The sequence below is a fragment of the Seriola lalandi genome, unplaced genomic scaffold (assembly GCF_002814215.2).
Source record: "Seriola lalandi dorsalis isolate HSWRI2012SDOR001 ecotype SW California unplaced genomic scaffold, Sedor1 jcf7180002054857, whole genome shotgun sequence".
In the NCBI taxonomy this organism is placed as follows: Eukaryota; Metazoa; Chordata; class Actinopteri; order Carangiformes; family Carangidae; genus Seriola; species Seriola lalandi.
Window position 1 is genome coordinate 375,494 of NW_019525410.1, and position 23,439 is coordinate 398,932.

The following is a 23,439-nucleotide window of genomic DNA, read 5'->3' on the forward strand; positions in this document are numbered from 1 at the left end:
GGTGATGCTAGCATGCAGATGGAGCAGCTCCATGGTCAGCAGCCAAACGGCACGGGAACAGGACGCAGAGAGGGAAAAATTATTATAATTCTGGCGTGACAAGGGAGATGAGTAATACAGGTCATATGGGTTTTACCGCCAAGGGATTATGAGGGAATGGGCACAGACTGCAGCCATGAGTAGAGGTCTGCTTAATGTTATTACAGTAGGACATGTCATCAAATCAGAGGAGGAAAAGGACTTTTTTTTCTAGACCTTGGTGGGCTTGTGTACCTGTGGTTGAAAGCTACAGGGTGGTGGTGTTGGTGTTTTTGTCTGTCCGTCAGTCAGTCAGTCTGTCTGTGTGTCTGTCTGTGTCCCTGGGGCTTCCAGACTGATTTAGCAGAAATCAGATCAGACTAAGAAGCTCATATGAAGCGTAATCTGTGTGACATTTACATATATGTGTATCTAGTAAATCCCATAATATTTTTTATTAATTCAGAATTAAACTAAATGTGTGACGTTAGATTAATTCACACGTTGCACTCAGACCACCACCAGTATGCCCACACCATTTTTTGACCCAGATGAAATCTGCTTACGTCGTCACGCATTGGGAAGTTTTTTCCTCATTTGCAACAATTCAGATATTCAGATAAAAACCAGCCCGAAGAGCTGTTAATGATTTCAGCAAAATCCATTTATTCACGTTCTTGCTCAGAGTGAGATGAGAAACTTTAAACCACTCTCATGTGAGGGGCAAACAGGTAGCCTGGGTATGTCCAACCTCCACCTATCGGTACCTTAGATTGTCAGTTGCCAGGGGAAACAATTCACATGTTTTGTTATGTAAATTTTTCAAAATGAGACGTGTTTATAAACACTGTGTTTGAGCTTTACACGTGCTGGAAGGTGGATTTTGTTATCTTTGGACAAAGTAAGGTTAACTGTTTCCTCCAGCTAAGTTTGCTCTGACTGAAGGAAACAAAAATACACCTTAAAATCTCACTAATTAAAGTGTTACATCTTATTTGTTTCATCTGTACAAAAACAAGAACCGAGTGAGCTGTTTCCCCCTGTTTCCAGTCTTTATGCTAAGATAAAATAAACTAAGCGAAATGTATGCAAATGTGAGCGTGGTATCAATCTTCTCATGTAACTCTTGACAAGAATGTGATTAAGTATTTTTTTAACTGTTCCTATAAAAGCGTATTTCAGTGATTAAGTGTTGGTTTGTTGGCATTTTGATGAAGGTGAGGGATTCACAAGAAGCAGTTTAATAAATGAAAGAAAGACCAAGCTATCCTGATGTTTAGTTTCAAGTGAAGGGCAAATATTCTTTCAGGTTTTTGAAGCCTCAGTCAAGATCTACAGAAGACATTATAGGACTGTTTACAGGCTGAATCATACACCGTGTGACCAGGACTGCCCCTCTAAGCCCTGTGCTTTTATTTCACCGTTTTTATAGCCCATCCAATAAAATCAATAAATTGTAGTAACTGCTGTTAAAAAAAGGGAGCTTCACAGATGTGTGATTAAGGAGTTGGGAAAAACATCTTATATTAATTGACCTCCCTCATCAGCTGACGTTTAATAGCTCCCAATTTCCCATCAAAAGTCTGTTTATATGAGCTTACTCCAGTCTAAATTTAGCTGCCCGTACCTGATTGTTATAATCTGCCCAAAGTCAAGCTCATAATTATTCACTTGGGCGATGAAGATGGCTGCCACGGCCTCGTAGAGCGCGGTGCCGTCCATGTTGATTGTGGCCCCGACAGGCAGCACGAAGCGGATGATGCGTCTGTCGATGTGGTTGTTCTCGAGGAGGCACTTGAAGGTGATAGGCAGAGTGGCAGAGCTGCAGCAGAAAAAGATAATGATAACAGCTTTTCAGACTCGCCACTAATCGTACCAGGAAACGTCTCTCACAGAAGCAGCGATCATGCGTTAAATAATTGTTGTACGTCAAACTCTTTAGTTACATTATTCCAAGTAGCTATTTTCTCTGTGGGGAGACCTCTCACTTTTCAGACAAAGTAAAGATAAAACCCAAAGTGCTCTGAAACTGCCTCTAATTGGTGTTTATCCATTTGTCAGTGTATTTAACCACTAGGTTGGTTGCATTGGCATTGTATCCGCCAAAGCTGTTGATATTAAAAACCAAAAAGCAAAAAGTATGTGATCAAAATGTTTCTCCCTTTTGTAATCCTGGAAAACGGTGAAGTAAACTGATATAATTTATGTTTTGATAAGGGACAATTGCTGCTCTCAGGGTTGATTTACATATAGACGAACATATGTGAGAATGCTGAGCTCAAGAGCCGAGCATGTGTATATTTTTATTGGTGCTGTGATAAAAATCTGCTTTGTTCATGTTTTTCATTATTTGAGCAAAGCTGTTTAGTTGATACCTGATTGCTGCAAAAAGATTATTTTATTTTATTTAGTTCAGTTCCTCAATTATCAAGCAGCCATAATCAAAAATAAAACAACAAAACAAAACTAAAAAAAAACACTGAATAGAATCCTTCAACACTGCACTGAACGACGTCTGAATATTTCTCATCAGTCAAAGAGCTTTTGAAGAGGAGCTATAACAAGGTGAGGTCTGACTGCACTCAGTAGTAATGCTGGTCACCCCTCTGAAAGGCCACAAGATGTAGTGTTGTTTGAAAAGACCAATACATGTCCAACTAAAACATAAAAGACAGCCTTGAGGTGGAGTATAGTTTGAAAGGGTTGAACCCCACAAACATCCATTTCATTCAAGGTGAATTCCGTTATCTGCTCCATTTACACTAGAAATACATTACAACAGCTCATCTGCTCTGACATCAGCACTCTCACAGTTTTGTCGAATCTTATTATTGCTATTATTTGCACTCATCCAATAAGAGTCTCAGGTGACAGCATGCGATGACCTGCATTTCTATCTTACACTGGGAGATAAACAAAGCAGAATGTTGGGAACTTGATTAAATGGGTTTATTCTCTCGAAGAAATTCAGCGAAAACACACATTCACAGCCGCCAAAATTTGTAAATGAATATGAGCAAATGTAAATTGTGAAAAGTCAGATCTTTCAATTTTACCTGGACGACGTGGCCAACGAGATGAGCAGGGCCTGCAGAATGCCTCTGATGTAAACGATGGGGCTCTTCTTCGTGATGAAGAAATACATGGCCGGGAGGATGAAGAGGCCGTGCAACACCAAACCCATTACCACCGTGATGGCGTAAAAGCCCAGCTTCTTCCCCATGGCAGAAGGGTCGTCCATCTCCAAGATCTTTCCCGCAACCAGGAACACGATACCGAAGGGGAAATACCTGGGAGGGAAAGAAGGGAGGAGGGAAGGAAGAGAGAGTTAGTTGTTCAGGGTATCAGCTTCAACATAAGCTTTTTTATTAAGTCGGTTATCATGCATCTGTTGTTCAGAAACAGCTCATCACGTCAGCAGTACAGAAACTACAGCAGGAAGCGTAATGTTTTCTAGGGTGTTGAAATGGGAATAAAAATAGATTGAAAAAGATCTGAAAGTACTGATGTGGTTCCATCTGAAGTTTTGATCACTGTTATCAATAACAGCAAACCTGCTAGCAAATGATCGCCGAAGTCGTAAGTGATTCATCCTCTGACGGCCCATGAATGCCAAGACAAAATGCAATGCAAATGCTAATTCATGTTTAGCTTGGCTAAAATCAAGATCTCCGTCATGCTGTTATGGAAAAATTGATCATTATCACCAGTATCAGCAAAACTGCTCTCAAATTTTGTTACTTTATTTAATGTTTACATCCAAGATACATCTCTTACCAGATGACGATGGCAACAATCTTCAGAACGGCCTCATTCACACTCTGGCAGAAGTTCACCAAAGCACTTCCATTGGGTCCCATTCTTCCCAACATTATTCCTGGGTTGAAGAAAAAAAACAACAACAAATGTTGCTCATATGAACTGATTGGACTTAAAAACACATTGCATAACCTGCCTCATGCAACATGTTATTCAAGCATCCATGGAATGAAAATGCTTTCAGCAAATGTAAAGTGATGAGAATGACGTCATTTCTTTTTTTCTCTGCTTTCCTCGTGGGAGCGTTTAAAATAAATCATGCAGAGATGTGATGGAGCCAATACTTCATTTAGACAGTTTACATGGTTAATGTGTTTGTGCTATGCATGTTAATGTGTGAAGGTGTGCGAGCCACTCACCCATGGTTGCAGAGAAAATAACAATCCCCAGCACATTCATGCCATCGCTGGTACCAGGTGATGTTTTCATGATGACGTCAGGCGGCGGTGTGAGATCCAGGGAGAAGTTCTGGACGTCTGTGCCGTTGTCGTCCTGGATGCCGTAGATGTAGACCCTGCGCGTGGTGGTCTCGTCCAGCAGCTGAGCCACCGTTGGTTTGGGGATGAGTTCTGGGACTCTCTGGGTTCGATACTTAAAAACACAAAATAAAACAAAACAGAGCATCAGCATCGTAAACATAAAACTAAACCGGCAGATTGTCTCATGATAATGTCACACCTGTGTGGGGCTCATATCAGAGGTGTTAACGTTTAAATAGAAGAAACACATTACAGTTGTGAGCTGACAAGTCATTTTAACACCAACATCTCCAGCTGTTTCTATGGTATTTATGATAACGATGAAACATAGTACTCCACAGGGGGTCACAGGCCACATATGTATTTTCCTATATGCCAACATATAATTTCAATGCTCATCTAAAACAATGAGTTGCATAGTAAAGAACACGACTCTCACGTCTGCATGCTACATACGAAGCTACAGCCACAGACAGTCAGTGTAGCTTAGTGTAAAGACTGGAAACAAATACTGGGAAAGTATTGCTTTAACTTCAATTCCAAAATATTGGTGCTGTTTGTTTGTGGTTTTTTAACATGTCCTACTTTTTCCTTTTAAGTGAATCTTTACCTTCATCATTTCGTCTTACCTGTTGAAATGTAGCTTGAACCAGGTTGGCTGGAAACATGTTGCTGGGGAAGAGAATTTTGAGAAAAGATTAAGTCCTTCAGTGGACGGCAGATGTGGCAATACTGTAAAAATTATATATATTTTTAGCATAAAACTAATGTTCAAAATGTCCTTCACACAGTGCGTGGTCGTGCTGTTCTTCACAATGTCTTCATTCAGCGTAAAGAAAGATGTTTTCCTGTATCTCTCTTAGTTTTAAATCAGTTTTAAAAAACAAAATTATTGATGTTAACATGAAACCACACCAGACATAATATGTTAAATTATTCTGCAAGACAATAGTGAATTTATAAAATATTTGCAGGAGCTGCATCTCTTCTATCTCTGAAAGTGAACAGGAATCATTAGCATTCCTTATGAATTGAAAATTGTCCCCTGTTTGCAATTTTACTAAATTTTTTTCGGCATCCGCATCTTGGATGATGAAAGTCCTCACAATCTTCATTATTTCCATCTGAAAACCACTCATACAGGAGAAAAGTAATACACTAACAACCATAAAAAAAAAAAAAAAAACCCACTCATGCCTCTGCTGAGCAAAAACATATTGAGTGCTCTGCCTGCCAGGGGTAATTACAGCAGAGGGGACTCGTGCTCAATGGCTAAGGAGCAGAGACGGATGAAACCTGGAGACGGAGGAGTAGGTAGAATAAAGGAAAAGGGACAAAGGTAGCGGAAAGGAGGAAATAAATGAACGTATATATAAATACATGGAGTGGAAAAAGGATGCCCAACAACCATCAAAACCTTCAAGCTTTCAGATCAAAGTTTGTTCATCTGATTTAACAAAGATAAAATGGCATCGGTTGGTTAGTGGTCAAATACTCCCCACGTTGGCTTATTTAGTGATAATGTTATTTTTCTTTGTTGAGTTTACGTGTTTTCCATATGAAATGCAAGTTTGCCTATAGACTCTAAATTGCTTGTAGGTGTGAATATGAACAGTTTTCCGTCTCCATGTGTCAGTGTGGTGATTCACTGGTGAGCTGTACTGGGTGCACTCCGGCTTTTGCCCAGTGTAAGTTGGGATATGCTCCAGCCCTTCGCAACCCTGCACAATATGGATAATGTATGAAATATATGGGTGGATATATGTACTTGAATCGCTGTAATTTCTCAGTTGAGATAATTCAACTGGAGGCGCGCTGCTACACAGACTGTACAGACTTGTAGTACCGTCACATGGCAGAGGAACCTGGAACGATCCTTTCTTAGATACAAATTAAAGGACTTGAATGTTTCTTATGCTGCTGGTTGGAGACTGTGGCTCAGATGTTGAATGGCACTTGAGCGAGCTTCAGAGGAACATTTCAAAGCTCTTTGTGCCATAGAGAAATACAAGCTGTTTTCTAATAATACTGGATTTACTCCTTTAAATGAGATTATGAAGTGTTCTACAATACAGACTGAAACCAATATAATATCCCAATACGACAAGAGTAGAAAGAAGCATTCTTGAGATGTATAAAACTCTAAAGGTAATTAAAATAAAAAAATAAAATTGAAATATTATTAAAGTTTTCGAAAAGGATTTGTTTGTCAAGTTTTAAAAAAATTAAAGTTAAATCGACATAATTCAATTAATCCATCTGAAACAGATTTTTTAAAGTCTATTATAATCTATTATATTTTATATTTACCACCATTGTCATCACTTTGGACTTAAAATATTAACTTTTAATGGCCTGATCAAGTCTAAAACAGTAGGGAAAATATGAAGCACCTTCTGTTTGTAGTGCAGGCTGCCTCCATTTAACTACAGGCCACAGAGTGACATTATGCAGCATTCTTCATGCAGAGAAGTGTCTGTTAATCACATCAAAGTCAGCAAAGCTTTAGTGCTGGCTGTAAAAACCCCACATCACATCAGAGCTCAAATCACAATAAGAATTCAAACAGCACATTTCAGACGCAGGGAGATTAAAAGGCATATTGTATTTTTACAGCATTAAACAGACTGACGTTAAAGAAACATATGGCAAACATATACACTGACATTATGATGCAACTCACTATAGTAGGTGTATTCTGCATGGATTTGACCACTTAGCCCCTCAGCAGGCTGCTCTATGTCTAAGACAGAGCAAATCAGGCTAATGAACCACTCCGACCCCAGAGCCCCTAATAAATCCAAGTATTCACATATTCATACATACTGTGCTCATTATACATACTTATCACCCCCCCCCACACACACACACACACACACACACGACCGCAGACAGTGGGGCCCATTTGTGAGTGTACCGATATAGTATCCCTGCATGATAGATGAAGGCTGTAAAGAAGCTTTGCGAGATAAATCCAAAGCACAGCTGTGCTCTGTAAAACACACAAACACACACACACGCATACAAACACATGCGCTGAGATCCCGTGAACGACGGAGCTTCACCACTGACACATGATCAGTACATAGTTGGATTTCATGGGCTTGGCCAGTTTATTACTCCATTTTTAAAAAAAAACATTTTGGTTGAAAGTGACTCACTCAAATACAGTTTATTTCCACTATGATTTCATTTTGTTGTTAAAAGTCTCAGATATATTAAAAATTATATCAGGATCCAAACAATATGAAAACATTACTTTTAAAGGATGAAGTGTCAATTATTTTGATATTTAAAATTGTGTCAGTTTCTATTGTTCACTGTGTATTTGTGATAAAATACCGTTGTGAACTTAAACGTTCTGCGGCTGGAGTCGGAGCCTCAGCGGCTCTCTGCACCGCAGACCGCTGACTTTATCCCACTGACCGACTGTCACACTGACACAGTGGCTCTCAGGGCCTTCGCCGTCATGTTTCTCACTGCGGGGCTGACCCAGGTTCACCTCTGACACACCACCTCCATCCTTCAGCAGCGCTAATTAGCTTAGCACAATAACCCCCTGGCACACGAGGCTCCAGGCTTTACGCTCTGACCTCAGGTGTTTCCCTGACTTCAGTCCTCATGAAACCCTGCACGCAGAGCAAGAAATGTGCATATCAGAGGACACACTCTCTCTCTCTCACTTGTCTCTGAGTTTAGAGGCGTAAAATTATGTTTAACACCTGCGCTTATAATAATTTTTTCCATTTAGTCTGCCTCCACTAGTGCTCTAGTCAATATCTGTTATTCAATTTGCAAATTCACAAAATATAAAGCAAACACAAAGGGAATATTATCTACAATCTTTCCTATATCTTTTTTTCTTTTTCCCATAGTCCCATATATTGAAGCCTGTGTTTGTGTTTGTGCATTAGAAAAATCATAATCACAATAAGACACAACAGACCTGTAATGTTCTTCCATATATAACAGAGCCTGCTCCCATGCACAGAGGCCTGGTTGCATACCCTCATGAGCTGAGCCTGAAATAAACAGTGATGTTTCCTTCTCTGATTGTTTCATTGGAGGTTAAACTCTCCAACATCTTGGAAAAGAAAAGCTTGTCCTGCAGAGGTCCCGACCCTCAGGCTGGGACCCACTGGAAAAACAACAAAACCTACACCATAAAACATTTAAGGGATTTTTGTTAATGTCCAACAGTCAGGAGCTTTTGTGTTGTGTTTACATTGTGTATCTTGTACTGATGTCCATTAACTGGCATTGTCTCTATCAAATAAAACAAACAAATAAATTAAATAACAGCGGTCCCCTAATGTTTTTAAATCTTGCCATCCCTTCATTACACTTTCTATTTGTTGCAGCCTCTATGGATTTCTGTTATAAGAATTTATCGTATCAATAAAGCAACATAAATAATGAGTGATTCATGATTGATTGATTCAAGTCATGGTGTCTCCCTTGTTGTCTTCTGTATCCACATGTGCAAAGGCAGTGACATTGCTTAGGTGCATAAGCACATCTGGGCCACCTATCATTTCCTATAAGGATGATGATGATGATGATGATGATGATGTATATGTAGGAGAAAGATGACGGACTCTTACCGAATGAGATCCAGCAGAGCGTCAGCAGAGCTGGTCATGGGCTTCTTGCTTTCCTCAGAATCCTCCTTCTGCGCGGCTCCACCTGGGTGGATGATGTACACCATGATGATGCCCACTACCACGGCAACAAAGGTGGTCCAGAGGTAGTAGGAGATGGTCATGATGCCCAGCCGGCTGGAGCACTTGGCGTCCAGGGCAGCTAGACCTGACATCAAACTGAGGAATAGAAAGATAAACAGACAGGGAGAGAAAAGTCCATGTTAGATACTGAGAAGAGAAGAGAAGAGAAGAGAGAGAATTGTTTTTGTTCTGCATCACTTTTCAGAAGTGGACACTGAATTTCAGTTTCCCTGCAGAGGGAGACTGAACCCAGTTCGAGCATTTACAAAAATGTTTCAAAAATGTATGAAACAAATCTCCAATTCGCCTAGTTAAAAAATCCGCCTGTACCTCTGTCATTTTGTTCTCTTCTTTTACTTGTGAAATTAAAAAGCAGCCATACATTCACCACCCACCCCGCCCACCCTTCTATCAGGAGTACCTGGGTGAAGGGAATAAACAAGGGCAATCACAAACATTATAAGCAGAAGACTGTCATTTGCATTTAAATGGGCAGCTTTGCACAGTGTTCGTGTTGCAATTAGGTTTTTCACTGCACTGACATGATGACATTCACTGTACATTTAAAAAAAAAAATAAGAAAAATGCTTTTCTTCAACACTGTTTGCAGCTGCTATAGAAAATGCAAGAAACGCAGGCGGGGGTCATCTGTGGGAGAGAAGTGTGGAGGATGTTAAAATGGTGGCGCAGCAGGAGGGAGAAGTCAGTGAAAGCAGGAGGAGAGATGGAGCTGGAGGGTTCTTTGCTCTGTCTCTTGAGCTGGAGTGACAAGATTTTCTTCGTGTCCAAAATGTAATCTGGCTTGACTTGGCAGCAGTTGGAGTCGCTGAGTCTACTGTCTTTGCTCATCCTCATCCTGACATTTCTCCCTTTATCATCTCTGAAATGTTTGACAGGAAGTCTCTGTGTGTCCTGTAAATTTAACTACACACTTCAAAAAATATGTAATCTCATGTTTTTAAGATAGTCTGAGACTGAAAGATGCAAAAAAAAAAAGAAAAAAAGTGGGGTCTCAAGACGACAGGTGTGTGTGTGTGTGTGTATAATCTGAAAGCTTTTGATTTATCCAGTGTGTGAGTACAAGTATGAAATTGGTTGAAAGCGTCTATAAGTGTAGCAGCAGTATAAGTACAGTACAGATTACACGACTGTTTACGTCAGAAGCGCATTTATATTTGAACTGTAGATATATTATTTATGGCTTTGAGAAAAGTGGCTGCTGGGCGTGGGGGGGGGGGGTTACTACTCTGCCTGTGATATTCAGTGGGCCGCATAACACGGAAGTAACCCGGAAGCTTTGTGATAGGATTCCTAAATCTGCGTGCTGCTTGCCGTAGCCTTGACTGCTAATTGAAGAATTAAATGGCGCAAAAACGACGTTTTTAGAATTGAATTTTTTTAGGGGCAAACAACCAGCTACAGCAGCTCGACCAGCAGCTCCGTCGCCTTCGTTTGGTTTTTACTTTAGTGTCGGAGAGGAGACCGTGGCCGACAGCACCCAGAGGACTATCAACCCGAGCACCGCCACCACTAAGGGGCCTGCTGCTACCAGGAGTCAGGCTAGGACTCACTTGGCGGCATTTGAGGAGCCAAACAACTTCAGTTTTCCTGCCAGACGTTTTTGGGGAAAGAAACTTCCGGCCGCGCATTTACACCAACCTGGTTTGCTTAGTGGCTTCATGACGTGGCGGAGAGTGATCAGGTTGTGTGTTTTGCTTGTTTGAACGCAGCGAGGAAAAAAAAACAAACAAACTGATCCATCTTATTGATGGGAAGCAAGGGGAATCGCCTTCACGGTTGACGCTAGTCGTGATGGAGTACTTGTATGGACTCATGTCCACACTGACATTTGAACTCATTGACATCCAAACCCAACGCCCCAGAGCAAGGTCACCTTTGGATCAATGTAACTACTGGAGCACATTGTCTGCAGCTCAAGGTAAGATATTCGGTTTATTACAAGCTGCCGCCGAGCAGTTTAATAGTCCGTTGTCATCACATTTTAACGTTACACTGATATTCATTTGTGGAAAAATATGCATATTCAGATATGGTCTTGTTTGCTGTGCGCAATGAACTTTTGGACCTGTTACAATAGAGGCAAACATGTGATGATGCAGTATCGTAAGCTGGTGTCTTCAATGACTTAAAACGTCACAATAATATACCTTTGTTGAAAACAATGTGCATATTTGGATATGTACGTGTGTTGTTGCAAAGCTATGGCATTATTGTGTTTCTGTGTTTTAAAGACCTTGTTGTTGTTGTATGTTTGGGCCTATGTTGTATTTGTATGGAGAGACACCAAATATTATTTTTTTTTACAAAGTGTCCCGTTTTGCTGCCTCTCTCCCTCATTGACTCAGAAGATAATTTACAGCCATAAAAAGCAGCAGGATAAGAAACTGGACTAAATGACGTGGTCGGTCTGTCTGTTTGTCTCTTCGCTCCTCAGTCACAACAGCTCCTACACAACAAGCAGCTTCATAACAATCAGCTGATCGGAGCGTGCGCGCGCTCATGTGTTGAAGCATCGGTTTATATACGTTAAACTGTGACAGGCAAATTCAATATAGTATTAATTTAATATTACAAATAATAATTACCATATTAATGGGAAAAAAAGTCTTCATTTGCGAAGACATGAGCAATCGGCGATCGTTCTGATGATCGTCGATCACCGATATCATCGTCCATCGGCACAACCTAGGCAGCCACACAATTCAGTTGAAAGTTGAATTTAACTTAAAGCAAGACTGTGTAACCTTTTGCAGCTACCTGTGGGCAGCTACAGGATAATGGTAAAGCCTAAAACACAGTGTAACAGTGGCATGAGTAGAGAGAAGTCATAGTGTATTGAACTGAGCAGTGGTGTGTTTGTGGATTATACAATCAACTTTGATTTCTTCTTTCAAAAGTACCATAGTTTCACTTTAAAGGTTTGTTAAACAAATAAGCTCCACCAGTATTTGCTCTCTTGCAGAGAATATGAATGAGTCACCGTTTACTGAGCAGACACCAGACGTCAATGTAACGTCAGAAAGACGATGCACAGTAACGACTCTGATGTCAGAGACAGTGGGAAATGAAAATTGAGTTGACGTCAAAACCAACACAGGCTCATTGCTAAACGTCACGCTAACTTGCCTGGTAAAATTACAGGTTCAAATTTACTATCAGTATATTCGTCATATTAGATCTCCAGCTGGATAAAATGTTCAATGACACGTGCAACTATTTGCCTCACGCAACCTGAATCTGGATCTGGCAACTTGGTCACATCTGGTTTGTTGTCAAGTAAGAAGTGATTTCACTATATGACAGATGTTACAGCTATTACTGTGATTGCTACTACTTCTCCTCCCACTCAGAAAATAAGGTGAAGCCCCGTGCTGGCAGGTATCTAACCAACTAAATCTCCTGCTGCTGCAGGGATGATGATCTGCAGCTGACCCTGCACTTCCTGTAGCAGGACAAAAAGGACATACTGAGGTTCATCACTCCTTCTGCTTTCCAGTTAAATCTTACTCCTACATGCACATTGGCTCATACCTGTTGTTTACCTCTTTTAAAAGAAAAAACACATTTAAACAGAGCTAATGAAGGGTTCTTATCATCCTTCATAACCCACTCTTCACACAACGTACTTTTTCACTTCCCTCAAGTAGTGACCCTGACCTCCGCTTTCTTGAGGGCTTTCTGTTAAGATATTGTTTTTCAATCTCTCAAGGACATTTTGACCCCACTTATCACTGCAGCTGGATTGTGTCTGTACGTATCTTCAAGATGAAAATATTTAGTGTTTTGACAAAAAAAGAAAGAAGTGACGTGCTAATAGGTGAAGTACCTAAACTCACTTGACACACGCTTGATCATTGTATTAGACGACTCCCATGAATGACCACATGGTGCATTCGAGTGTATTTAGCATTAAATTGTTGCCTCTGACACATGAAGATGTGTGTGTGAATATAAATGGCACCATTACTGAGCCAGTAAGTATGAAGCCAGTGTAAGTTTGCTTAACATGGCCAGAATGTAATCACCAACCATCATGATTTAAATTCTCATCACAGATATTACAGACTGCCACAAATGGACCGATGTGCAAGTCGTAATTATACTATCCACTATGTTGTTCCCCATCTATTAAACACAGCCAAAGGTGCTCCTCCACCTGTTTGTTGCTTAAACAGGGTGTTGCGATGTGACTGGAATCACACTAACGGAGAGATACGCAGCCTGTGTGAATAAACCTTGAAGCCTTTGGTGCAACAACAAGTGCAGCAGCAGAAGTGATAACTAAGGGGCTTGTCCTACGCCGGTCAGGGATTAGAAGACCTCCGGCGGGAAAATCAGAACACCATAAGTAGAAATTCAATTTGAGGTGGATTGATGGTACAGCAAAACATCAATCTTCTGGGTAGTGACAGTTTCAACTGAACTGTGTATGTATGTCCAGATGTTTGGTACAGAATTAACATCAATGCTTTATATATATATATATATATATATATATATATATATATATATATATCCTGCAGCTCTTTGGGAAACTACAAACTGCAGCCAGGAGATCAGAGAGGGGAAAAAAAATTACATTTGTTATTCCAGGGATTTACCACATGACCTCCTCCTCCTCCTCCTCCTCCCTTCTCTGTGCATTTAAATCTGATAAAAATGTCACAGTCAAATGTTGTATTTTTGATGGAAACTATCCACAAGGCCTGTGTTATCTTGACTTTTTGATGTGATACTTTCTTGCGAGGTGGCAGCAGCTATGAATTAGATGAAAACTTCAGAGCGAAGTGATTTAAAAACATCAGAAAATAGCGGAGGATTTGGCTAATTTCATTTAAATGAACTTTATTAAACTGACAAACATTTGTTTTATCTCAAGCGAAATTATTCAAATCTGTCGCTGATTCATTGGCAGATTTGTTTCTTCTACTTTAGGCAGATGAGAACTGCTGGTAATTCTGTCTTCTGTATTTTATTCCCCTGTGTGGGATAGATGAAGGTGAAAGTGGAGAAATAGATGAATATTCATGAGCATGCTTCGCTTTTTTTTTTTTTTTTTTATCACACCCACTGACTGATGAAAAAATATGAACATACAGTCAGAAAAGATAAAAACACTTTATAATGTCACATAGAAACACAGTGCCACTCTAACACGCCGTCAGTGCAACCATTTAGCATTTCTTTGATAAAAACTGTTTCCAGACATAATTTCACTAATGTCTTATATGTTGCGTCATGGATTGATTTGTTCATAAACACCTTGTGACAAGTGAAATGCTACACACCACTATAATTGTACTATGTAGACAGTGGGTTTATGACACTTTAAAGCTTAAACACTGACACATATTCACCTCTGAAGTTGATATGCTAAATCTTTGTCAGCAGGTTTCCTATTTTAAACATCTCACAAATATGTTGCAACAACTTTGGCATTTATATTTCTTGTTCAGGCCAACTGATGAATGCAAGGACATACTGACAGTGATTCATGTTTCTCTAGTTGCTAAATGCTCCACTATGTTCTACAGGTAGTTGCTAAGTGTCTCTCTGTTGTTAAAAGCAGGGCAGGTTAGAGTGCTGTGTTTCATTAGAGCCTTCTCTCTAAAAACAGGTTCCTGCTGCTGCCAAAAAATGTGCCTGTGAGAGTGACGGTTAAAGGCAGAAAACCAAAACAATGAGCTGAAAGACACTAAATTGCTCCGCAGAGCTGAGAGGAACTGCAGAGTGGAGTGATAATTCCCTCTGGGTGCGTCACTACAAACAATCTCCTTTCGCATACACGTAGTCATGTGATCCCATGTAATAAAAATAAAGAGCATAGCAGCTTTAAAATGGTTGTGGCCTTTGAAGCATCTTTTCTGTCCCTTTTAATCATCTTGTGACCCTTTTTGATTTTTCTTTGGTCCCCTTAGTGGGTCCTAACCCAAAGAAATACTTTTCAGCTATTGCTTCTCCACTTCTTATTGGCAGCAAATGGAAGAACTGGACTTCTTGATAGTCAGCACAAGTATCTGTCCTTCTAAATCGAGGTGGGATTACAGTGCGTCACCTGTCATCTGTGTCCTGCACCGTGAGGTTTCAAGAACATGTATAGTAGATCTGCCACATGATTTTTGGACCATATGGGGCTTACAGTCCTTCCTGCTGCACCTTTGCTGAGCAAGAGCATTACAGTAATCCCACGTCCAGATGAAAAAGAGAAGGCCAAGGCTCCTTGGAGAGGAGTCATGCATCCGTGGCATGTGGTAGTGACACCGCGGCTTTTGTTTCAGCGGTTCAGATCAGTGAAGGCAACATCAATGGATCTACTTGATGTCGGTTTCACTATTTGATTTTTAATAGTCAATATAGGTGTCACGCTCTAACAATAGCTTTATAATTTAGCAGACTACAGGTGTGAAAAAGGGCTTCAACCAAGCGCACAACAGCTCTGACAACTAACGGGCTGGAAGATGTTATTACATGTGGTGAAACAGGACACGTGTCAAGGTGAACTAAAGGAGCACTAAAACAGATATTATCATTTAAGGAATTAATCACTGTAGTTTTATGGCCATCGGGGTGAGTCAGGAAGTTCTCGCTGCGCTGCCGTACACCGCTGAGTGTTTATCTGTCTCTGTATGCTGAGATTAAGAAAAACCAATTCTCTATAAACCTCTTGTTCATCTAACTCCACTGCCTGACCTGCTGAGCTGACCAGTGACATCGAGCAGACATCTGTGTCAGATGCCAAGTTCCTGCTTCCCGGAAAAGGGCAGAAACAAATCCAGCAGTTAGTTTGGTTCAAGAATTTGTGAAAATGGCGAACTAGCAGCAGACACAACACCCTGCATATGTGATGTATACATATCTGTGTTATGTTTTTACATATTAATATTTCTGTGTAATGAACTCTGCTGTGGTAATAAAGGACTACCGCATGTGTTACAAACCATAAGGTGGTAAACGATATAAACACCTGGTCATAGTGCTGAGAGTTGAGGATTTACACTATGCAGCACGCACCAATCTCTGAGCAGAAAACTAAATACACAGGCTTGGTCACACCAGGAAGTGACACTGTAAAATTAATCTGATTGTCTCTGTGAAATATTTGGTTTCTATTATTATGACTACTCACCTGGCTAGGTGGTGAACAGCTGGCAAGCTAACAGCTAACGATGGCTAGCAACAGTCACTACAACAGTTTTCCAAGCTGCTTCACAATCGAACGAAGAAGCTGAGCCAGAAATTGTATGTTTTTGAGGATATCAGACCATATGTCACTCATACTGTTTCAGACACACGTCTTTCAACAATATCCTCTGGCTTTCCAGTCTGCTCCCTCACCACAAAGGAAATCAGTGACACAATAGCAAGACTATACGACAGAGCTTATACGATCCACTGCAACCTTCCCCCTCGGACTCACCACTGTACTAAAATTTGACGTTCAGAGGCCTTTCTGAAATGATACCCTGCAAGTGTTGTTACGCACGATGATCTTCACAAATAAACCACTTCTATGATGTTAAAGCCTAAACAGACATCGTCAGAAAACATAAAGATAATGTTAGCCCATAAATGAACTACACCACAGTTGCATCACTTCGCCAACACTAAACTTCCAACTTTGACGTGGTTTAGCTTCCTTACCTCTTTTACAAAAGCTTTTCCTCTTTTAAAGTCAGTACTCGTTTTCAAGAGCAAGAGCATAATCACAATGAGGCTGCACAGGTGGACTGGTCGGGAAATCAGTTCTCGTGTCCAGCATTTAATGTCTCAGACAACCTCCAAGTCTCATTAAGCCACTTGTTAGCAACTGCTAAGTCACGTAAAATCTGGGTGGGGGGGTGGGTGGGGGAGCTATATGCTGATTTTAAAATTTAAAATGCTGCTGTGGCCAGGCCTCAGACTGTCATTTACTCACAAGACAAGACATACAAGTAAATGAATGCATAGATGTTTGATGAGCCGGAGACATGAATTCGTTGTTGCAGATCTGCCTTCGTTTGAACAAGGTCTTACTTTGAATATTTTGCTCTCAAATGTTTTATATTCTCTGGCGAGCACTGCAGTTTATGAATGTGATCTGACTTGTGATCTGAAAAAACAATTTAAAAATAACTCTTCATTGCGGCATCTGGCAACCAGCAGGACAAATCAGACGATCTGGAGAGATGCACTCATGATCTGCACGACTACGATGTGACGTCATCACAATTTAGCCATCACAATGTGACATATGGGTCATCCTGACATCCTAGAGTACAAGGACTTAAATTCGAAGCTGTCTCTGGGACACTGTTCCCTTGTACATTTGCACTGTCTCAGAAAAATCAATGTGGCCCATTTTATCTCTGTTTTCTTCTTTTAGTCAAAGAATTATTCAGCCACTGATCCAAAGTCTCCACGCTCCTGTGTGAGAGCTGACAACAGGCAGTGACAGGAAAGATCGGACTGTGAGGGGAAAATATTGCTTCACACGTCGCTCCACACATCCTCCTCCACGTGTTACTATCTGAAATCCAGACGCAGTGGGGGATGATATCATAATCAGAACAGGGTGACCAGTTAAAATGAACTCTTGAGAAACGCATGTTGCTCCAAAGAAAATGGACTGAAATGTTTTTTCTTCAGGGGATGTTGTGCAACATGTGTAGCGATCCAGTATTTGTATTTCAGTCTGTTTGTTCGTATTCATTCACTGAGAAGCAAACACCTACAGGAGCTTCACATTTAAACAAAACATGCTTCCAGGCTACATATGATTCATGTTTCTCTAAACCTTGTAAACAACCTGCAGCACTGACCCCCTCTCATCTCTTCGGCAGTGCTCATCTTCCCGGCTGATTATTTCTTCTTCAGCGCGAGTAACTGAGCATTCGGCTTACAGCTGAACACGGAGAGAACTGACAGAGATGAGTCTATAGGTCAAATGAACATATACAAACACGGAGTGAAACACATCTCTGGAAATATGCGCTCGTATGACAGCACTGTTCGCCGCCATGGGCTAGAAAAAGTCATTTACACCTCGTGGCGAGATTTCCCACAAATGCAGATGCAACCATTGGCACTCTGAGTACGGTTTGGATCAGCCATATGTTTGTGTGGATGCTGCATAACATTAAAACTGCTCTTCACCTTTGACCTTCAGATCTCAGCCAAAGCACTGGTGAATAAGAGCTTTATCAAAATGTAATTGCTCTTTGACTAGAAACAGCAAAAAAACTGATAAACATGTAGTTTTCTTTTTCAAAATCTAGTTCTACTTTAATTATTTTATTTTGATTACAATCCCAACAAATAAAAGAAACGTGGAACATACGGAGGCAGTAAGTGGAGTGACCATTGATTCTGCATGACACGTTCATGGGATAATCTGGTTTCCGCTTTGGCTGGTGCGCAGATGGCCCTGGGAGGGGAAAATAAATGGGGACAGGCAGGCTATAGGGCTGGGGCAGATATTCACCCCTAGATAAGCCCTACTGTACCATGCGCCATGTCAACCAGCCGGTCTGTGCATCCCAATCTAGATACTCTCTGCTGACATCAGTGGCCATGGCAGAGAGAGAGAGAGAGACAGAGAGAGAGAGAGAGAAAGGCAGGATATCAACCAAGACTGTGTTTGCGTTCTGTGGCTGGATATTTGCATGCACCGTCTGCAGCGGGTTGCAAAGATATGCAGATATTCTAGATTGAGTGCGAGCAGGTGGATAGTGATTAGTCCAAACATGACAGCTGCGACGTAACAAGCCGTGCCTTTCTACCTTCCTCATCCATTATTGCCGTCATTAAGTGGCAGGCAGGCACCAGGGACGTTGAGTGTGTTGCAGATTCAACAGGAGCTCCTGCAGCCTGAGCCCATGCTGAGTGTTGAATGTTTGCCATGATTGCTTTTACATTTCCGTGTTCTGAAGCAGTTTGTTGAACTACGTTTGGCCCCCTGCCTGCATGCACTGTTTCAGATTAGATGTAATTAACGTCTCTTGCCCTCACGTGCCTCACGTTTGGCAGGGAACCTGTACTGAAGTGATCTCCTGCTCTGAATCTGTGCAACTGGGGGAGTGGACCACGAGCATTCATAAAAGCACAGATACATACTCTCACTGCGCTTTGCCTTAAACTGCAGAGGAAAAGACATAACGAGAAGTCTAAAAGAGAGAGCCACTGAAACAGAGGGAGAGAAATAGACAGAGAGAGACAGACAGACAGACAGAGAGAGGAAGGGAGGATTAACTTCTCATCCAGTCTTTGCTGTTGCATAGATTGTAAGTAGCTTATTGCACAAAGCACCCTGCATGTAACCGGTGCGTTTGCATGATTTGTTTTGGGAGTTTTTTTGTGTGTTGGACATCACTGACCTCATGCAGGCAACTAAGAGCTTTGGGCCTAAAATAGTCAGAGTGGAGAATCTGGCTTCCTCTGCACTTCTAAGAATGCATCCAAAGTTATAAAAGGGCAACAGGTTTACCTCTATACGAACGTTACTCTTTAATCCTTGATTTGAAATGGGTGCAGTCTCGTCTAAGTTTTGCTTTCATCGACATTATTTACCGTACAGACACACAGCTGTAGCAACAAATCTCTAGGCTATGCACGAAAAACCAGTATGAGGCTGTATATGAAATACATGATTTTAAACTTAAACTGGAGGTGGAACTGTGAGAGGGAAGATTGCACGTGAGGGTACGTCAATCTGGAACAAAGTCCCCAAAAAACAAACAAAAATTAGGCTTAAAACATTTCTGTTTGCCTCAGCTCTCCATTAAATTAAATTTGGGACTATTCATTCATATCAAGCACAGCACTGCATCTCTATTGTAAATCCTATTGTCCTGTTTAATTTATTTTATTCAAATGTAGCTTATTTCTATCTTCTATTTTATTTCACTCATTTTGAATCCGTTGCCTCGTTTCTGTCTTATCTTGACCCTCCAACATTTCCTTTTTATGTCTTTATATAAAGGATTTTGAATTACCATGTTGTTGAAGGTTGCTATACAAATAAACTGTAATTTCAAGGTCAAAGGTGGGTGTACAGGTGGATTTATATTTAAATAGCTCCTAACTGAAGGCTTTTTAATTTATGAATACTAAATCCTTCACTCCAGCTACAGAGAGCAGACCAACGAACATGTGGTCTCTGAGGACAACTGATTGGCTGAGAAAGATGCAGCCGAAACAAACAACGAAATGGACCCAGAGTGTGCGAGATACATTGCTATTGTAATTTTTATATATTTCATGCTGTTAAAAATGTCTGTTCCCCCCGCTATACACAGTAATATGGCACTTTCCCATGTGACCATGTGGAGATAAGTGATGACAAACATTCATATTCAGTTCTCTCTGTAGCTACAACAGCTCATTCTGATGCAGTCTCCATGTTCTCAGCAGAACGTTCAAATGGGGGGTGGGGGGGTTAGGCCCAGGTTTCTCATATGGTACTTTTCAAAGTAATATCAATATCACCGGTGTAGGCCACAGTGTGCCACCTGCAAAAAATGTCACTGCAGCATAGAAACTCACTGCATATGCGCAGAGGTGGAGGAGAGTGACTGCAGCAACAATGATGCTCCCCCAGTGATTGCACATACCTCCTCCTCACAGTTCAGTTCGGTTTAGTTTAATTTGGTTCCTTTCAGCATAGACAATACCTATAATCAAGTTTGGCATTTGGCACAAAGGGCACATAATTGTTTTTGTGTGTGTGAGTGTGTGAGTGTGTATGTTGCTGTGTTGCTCTTACCTGGATACGACAAGGGGCAAAATTAACATTTTCAACATCCTCATTAGCAGCTCTCCCGGAAACTGGAAGTACTTCACCTCCTGCAAGTGGGAAGAGAAAAACACCTTGTTTCATAACTCAAAATTAAACAGTACAAGCTAATTACATTATGCGAGTATTTCGCTAGCTATTCCTGTTTGTGTTAGTGACATGTGTAGTGTAAAAGCACTGCACCAGATATCAGTTCCAACCAATCATGATCACAAACTGCAAATCTTGCCCACATACGACGATTCTTTTCTAAACCAGACCTTGAGAAGTCTGGCTGCTTTTGTGAGAGACAGTGAAACTCAAATCAAAAGATTTGTCAGGAAAAGAGGACGAAAAACATATTGAGAAATGGCTTTCAATTGACTTTTAGATTATCTTCCTCTTATATAAAGCACAAGCCTTGCTACATGAAAAAAAGGCTTGGGCCTGATGAAAAGCTATGAGACACAGAGACCTCTCGGGTCATCTGGCAGTGGCTCCCTGCTGTGAGCTTTAAGGTTGCTTTGTAGCTTTGATAGAGGAATTGAGAAAAGGTAATTCAAACAAACCTGACTAAGAGTCTAGCTATAGCCATGCTAGCAATTCTATGAAGCTGTACTTATGGCACAGCGGGGCTTTGAGCTAAATCCTAACATCAGCATGCTATTATTTTAGTGTGTTAGCATGCTAACATGTGCTAACATGTCTATTATGGAAAGCTAACTGATAATTGTTGAAATATTTCAGTCTGGACCAAAGTGGTGGCCTGACCAGTCCAACATACTGGAGTTTAAGGCAACCGAAACTGATTGGCTTACAAGACTTCTTCAGCTTTAAGTTCTCTGTTAGTTTCATCACGTGTGTTGCCTTTATTGTTCACCTGTGTTCGATCATGTGCGCCATGCTGCATTTTGCTGTTGCCTTTCCTTATTATATGTCCAGCACATGAGTAATAAACAGCAGTGGCCAATACTAAATATCTGATGTAGCTAATCACTGACAGAAACAAAGTAATTGACCATGATTGAGGCCATTTAACTTATTTAATGACCTTATTTGACTGTGGCTAAAAATAGAAATAGAAATCTAGAATATAAATCTGCATAATAAAACCTTGTTTTGTAATGTATTCGCTGCATGAAGTCATGAGGTCACAGAGGCTGCTATGTGGAGTTTCATCATGTTTCAATCCTGTGACCGTTGATTTGATTACACAATTACAGGAAAACAGGTTTCTACAATCCTCTGTCACACAGTATCAACCTACTACTGAAAACTACTGAAAACTGTAAATCTTGATACCTGCATCACCTTCTGTTTTCTTTGGCATTTTAACATATATTTTAGATGAACATACTATCAAAAGCCAGTAGATTACTTTTTGATTAATTTCCTACTCTCCTGGCCACTGGTTTCAGTTTATGTACGGCATAACAAACAGCTGGAAGAGGTCTCCTTGACATGGCTTCACACAGGTAGTAAAAATCAGGTTATTATAGCTTAACGATGTTATTGTGATTAGAAGAAGTTTGAGCTATTCTTACTCTTGTGTTTAAGTGCTTATGTTAAAATCCATCATCTGGGAATAGTAAGATACTGTATGTCAACCTTGGCAAAGTAAAAGAAATGATATTGTCTGTCGCACAGTGACCATATTTCTCTTCTTGATTTACCTTGTGGGTTTTAAGTTTGTATATTGCCAAGCAACAATAAGAAAAGCATATTTCATTTCAAGACTCTGCAAGTGGATTTTTGATGTTAATCTAAACCATTCACATTTTGTGGGTTATGAATAGAGAAACAACTGGAACGGCAGCTGAAAAGAGCCCTCCACTGATTCAGCATTGTACACCTACAGTATAATGTTGTGAGGCTCGTGATGGACAGTAAAAAGGTATCAGATTTGATGCAACAGAACCACAGATTGCCTTTTTTATTCAACGCATTCTTTCTTGCTTTTCTAAACCCAGCGACTACATCGCACACAATGCAACATGAAAGCTGACGGATTTAGGTTTGGTAATTTTCGTAGCTTCAAGCAGAGATGAAGAGCAGGCTACAGAGGTCTGGTAAGCTTGCATCTTTCAAACTATACACCCCCAGATTTTCTTTTCATGTCCGTACTTGTAGTCTTAAGCTCCAAAAGACACTGATTTAAGTGATATCACAATATATCAGACTGTTGCTCTGTCTGGAGGCACAGAAAGCTTTATACAGCTTATTCAAAATCTTTTAGAATTCCCTGAACAACAGGAAATATTTGAACCCCCAACAGAATAAGTTTAATATCTCAGGGTCTTGTTCACAGGTGATGTAAGACGGAGTGTGAGATTATTCTACGATAAGAGGTGGGCTGATGTGTCTGCTCTGCCCTCTACTCTGAATGTAGCAGTCAATTTACATTCTAGCCCTCACCTAGGGTCATACTCCTGGGATAAAAAAGAAGAAGAAAGAAAGCAATTAGCTTTTTTCCACTGCAGCTCGGCTCAACTCTCTCTCAACATCTTTTTTTTGGTTTTCCATTGGGCAAAAGTTGAGGCGAGTACCTGGTACTTATTTTGGTATCACATCTGGCGACCTGAAAACACTAGAGACTCACTATGCTTCATCATCAATGTGAAAAACGGGA

The 23,439-nt window shown here is 40.6% G+C and overlaps 1 protein-coding gene across 1 annotated transcript in view; it reads right to left on the bottom strand.

Moving 5' to 3' along the window:
• Positions 1-23,439, bottom strand: part of slc1a7a (solute carrier family 1 member 7a) — a 32,132-nt gene that overhangs the window by 2,783 nt on the left and 5,910 nt on the right. Inside the window, exons 2-8 of the mRNA XM_023427259.2 lie at positions 20,802-20,881; positions 8,921-9,136; positions 4,946-4,988; positions 4,197-4,428; positions 3,796-3,895; positions 3,075-3,308; positions 1,646-1,840 (exon numbers count right to left, since the gene is read on the bottom strand). Of these exons, the coding sequence (XP_023283027.1) occupies positions 1,646-1,840; positions 3,075-3,308; positions 3,796-3,895; positions 4,197-4,428; positions 4,946-4,988; positions 8,921-9,136; positions 20,802-20,881 (1,100 nt within the window). The remainder of the gene's footprint in view (positions 1-1,645; positions 1,841-3,074; positions 3,309-3,795; positions 3,896-4,196; positions 4,429-4,945; positions 4,989-8,920; positions 9,137-20,801; positions 20,882-23,439) is intronic.